A 1,811-nucleotide genomic window follows, 5' to 3' on the forward strand; every position below is an offset into this window, starting at 1 on the left:
GAGTTTAAGCCACCGGGTCCAGGGCTGGAACCGCGGTCGGCTTCATGGGAGTCCAGCAACATAGACGTTATGCCAATTGCTGGTCCCCATATGTAGTCTTTCCATAATACACACTTCCACAAAGTGTTTGACGACCCTTATATTAATAACATAAGCTGGCCCAGCCTGATGGTCCAGTCAGTAGCTAAATGAACTACAGTGCTGGAAGCCACATGACTGGCCATAGGTTTAGGTCTCCAGGTCAACTTTGTAAACATGCTAGGTATGTGAATACATGCCTAAGATCTTGACAAGCTAGAGGGCCAGAGAAGAGGGGATTGTAGTGTGACAATACTCTGTCAGGGGTGCTTTTCTCTCTTGTGCACATGCACAGGCTACCATAAATAAAATAAACTTAAAAATATTAGTGGAGCAGGCAAGTGATGTGGTGGTTAAGGCATTGGACTTCTACATGGCCCACTGCAGTTTGAATCCTGGTCCTGGCAGCTTGCCCTCTCTCTCTGGTCAAATTAAATAATAATAATAATAATAAACTTTCCTTCTTTCTCTCCTTCTCTCACTCTGTGCCTCTCTGGTAAAATTAAAATAAATAAAATAAAAACAAAATAAATAAAGTTAAATAAATAATTATTTTAAAAAATAAAATTAAACAGTTCTTTTTTTTCTTTTTGCTATAGGGCATGCACACTCACTGGAGAGACAGAGACAGAGACAGAGAGACAGAAAGTGAGAAATCACCCCTGAAGGGGCATCCCTTCTCCTCCATTCTCTTCTTGGGATTTTGAGCATGCACATACATGCACCCAGTGTGAGTTTGAAACTGCTGAGTCCTAGACTCGAACCATGGTCGACTATGTGGGAGTCCAGTCACATAACCATTATGCCATTTGTTGGTCCCTAAACAAATAATTCTTAAATTTCTATTAAAAAGTTGGGTCCTGGGGACCAGCATGTGGTGTGGTGGTTAAGGCGCTGGATGCTCCCACATGGCCAACGACAGTTTGAGTCCAGGAATTGGTGGCTTGTTTTTTCACTTTCCCTCCCTCTCTCTCTCTCTGGGTATTTCTCTCTGGTCAAATTAAAATAAGTAATAAAAAAAATTAAATAAATAATTCCTAAAAAAAAAAAAAAAAGAAAAAAAAGTTGGGTCCCTAAACAAATAATTCCTAAAATATTTTTTAGAAGTTGAGTCTGGATCTAAAACCTGCCCTGCTGGATGTGGGGAGGTTCTTTTGACCAAGTGGAGCCCATTTGCTTTCCACCACCCCTCCATGCACGCCACAGACTGTGTGAGGGGACTGTAGGATGGATGCGGGGGTACCCTGGGTGCTGAGAAATGGGAGAAACTTGGAAGAACCAAATATTGAAGATCAGTATCAAAATGCCTGGGAAAATCTAAGAAGTTATGTACTACAGAGATTATATGAAAGAAAAGAAAAAAATCCGTGTGGTGAAATCTTCAGTCACATTACAGACAACTTCCTGGATGTGGAAACACCTCCTGGCCGTAAACCATGCAAAAGCAGTGCATGTGCGAAAGACTTGATTCATTCATCTCTTAGTAGACATATCATAGGTGGGACCAGCAGTTAGTGTAATAGCTATGTCACTGGACTCCCATGTAGTTGACTGTGGTTTGAGGCCCGGACCCGGTGGCTTAAACTCACACCAGGAGCATGTGCGTGTGTGCCCAAGATCCTGAGAAGAGAATGGAGAAGGGATTGGGGCGTGACCATCTCCTTTGGGGGTGATTTCTCGCTTTTTTTTTTTTTTTTTTTTTTTCTATTGGGGCGCGTTGGTCCCCAAGACAA

The 1,811-nt window shown here is 42.2% G+C and overlaps 1 protein-coding gene across 1 annotated transcript in view; it reads left to right on the forward strand.

Annotated features, from left to right (window-relative positions):
• Positions 1-1,279: 1,279 nt before the first annotated feature.
• Positions 1,280-1,811, forward strand: part of LOC114008377 (zinc finger protein 564-like) — a 4,863-nt gene continuing 4,331 nt past the window's right edge. The window contains exon 1 of the mRNA XM_027773207.1: positions 1,280-1,576. Within this exon, the coding sequence (XP_027629008.1) occupies positions 1,306-1,576 (271 nt within the window). The 5' untranslated portion in view covers positions 1,280-1,305. The remainder of the gene's footprint in view (positions 1,577-1,811) is intronic.

Source organism: Tupaia chinensis, unplaced genomic scaffold, assembly GCF_000334495.1.
Source record: "Tupaia chinensis unplaced genomic scaffold, TupChi_1.0 Scaffold000330_1, whole genome shotgun sequence".
NCBI lineage: Eukaryota > Metazoa > Chordata > Mammalia > Scandentia > Tupaiidae > Tupaia > Tupaia belangeri.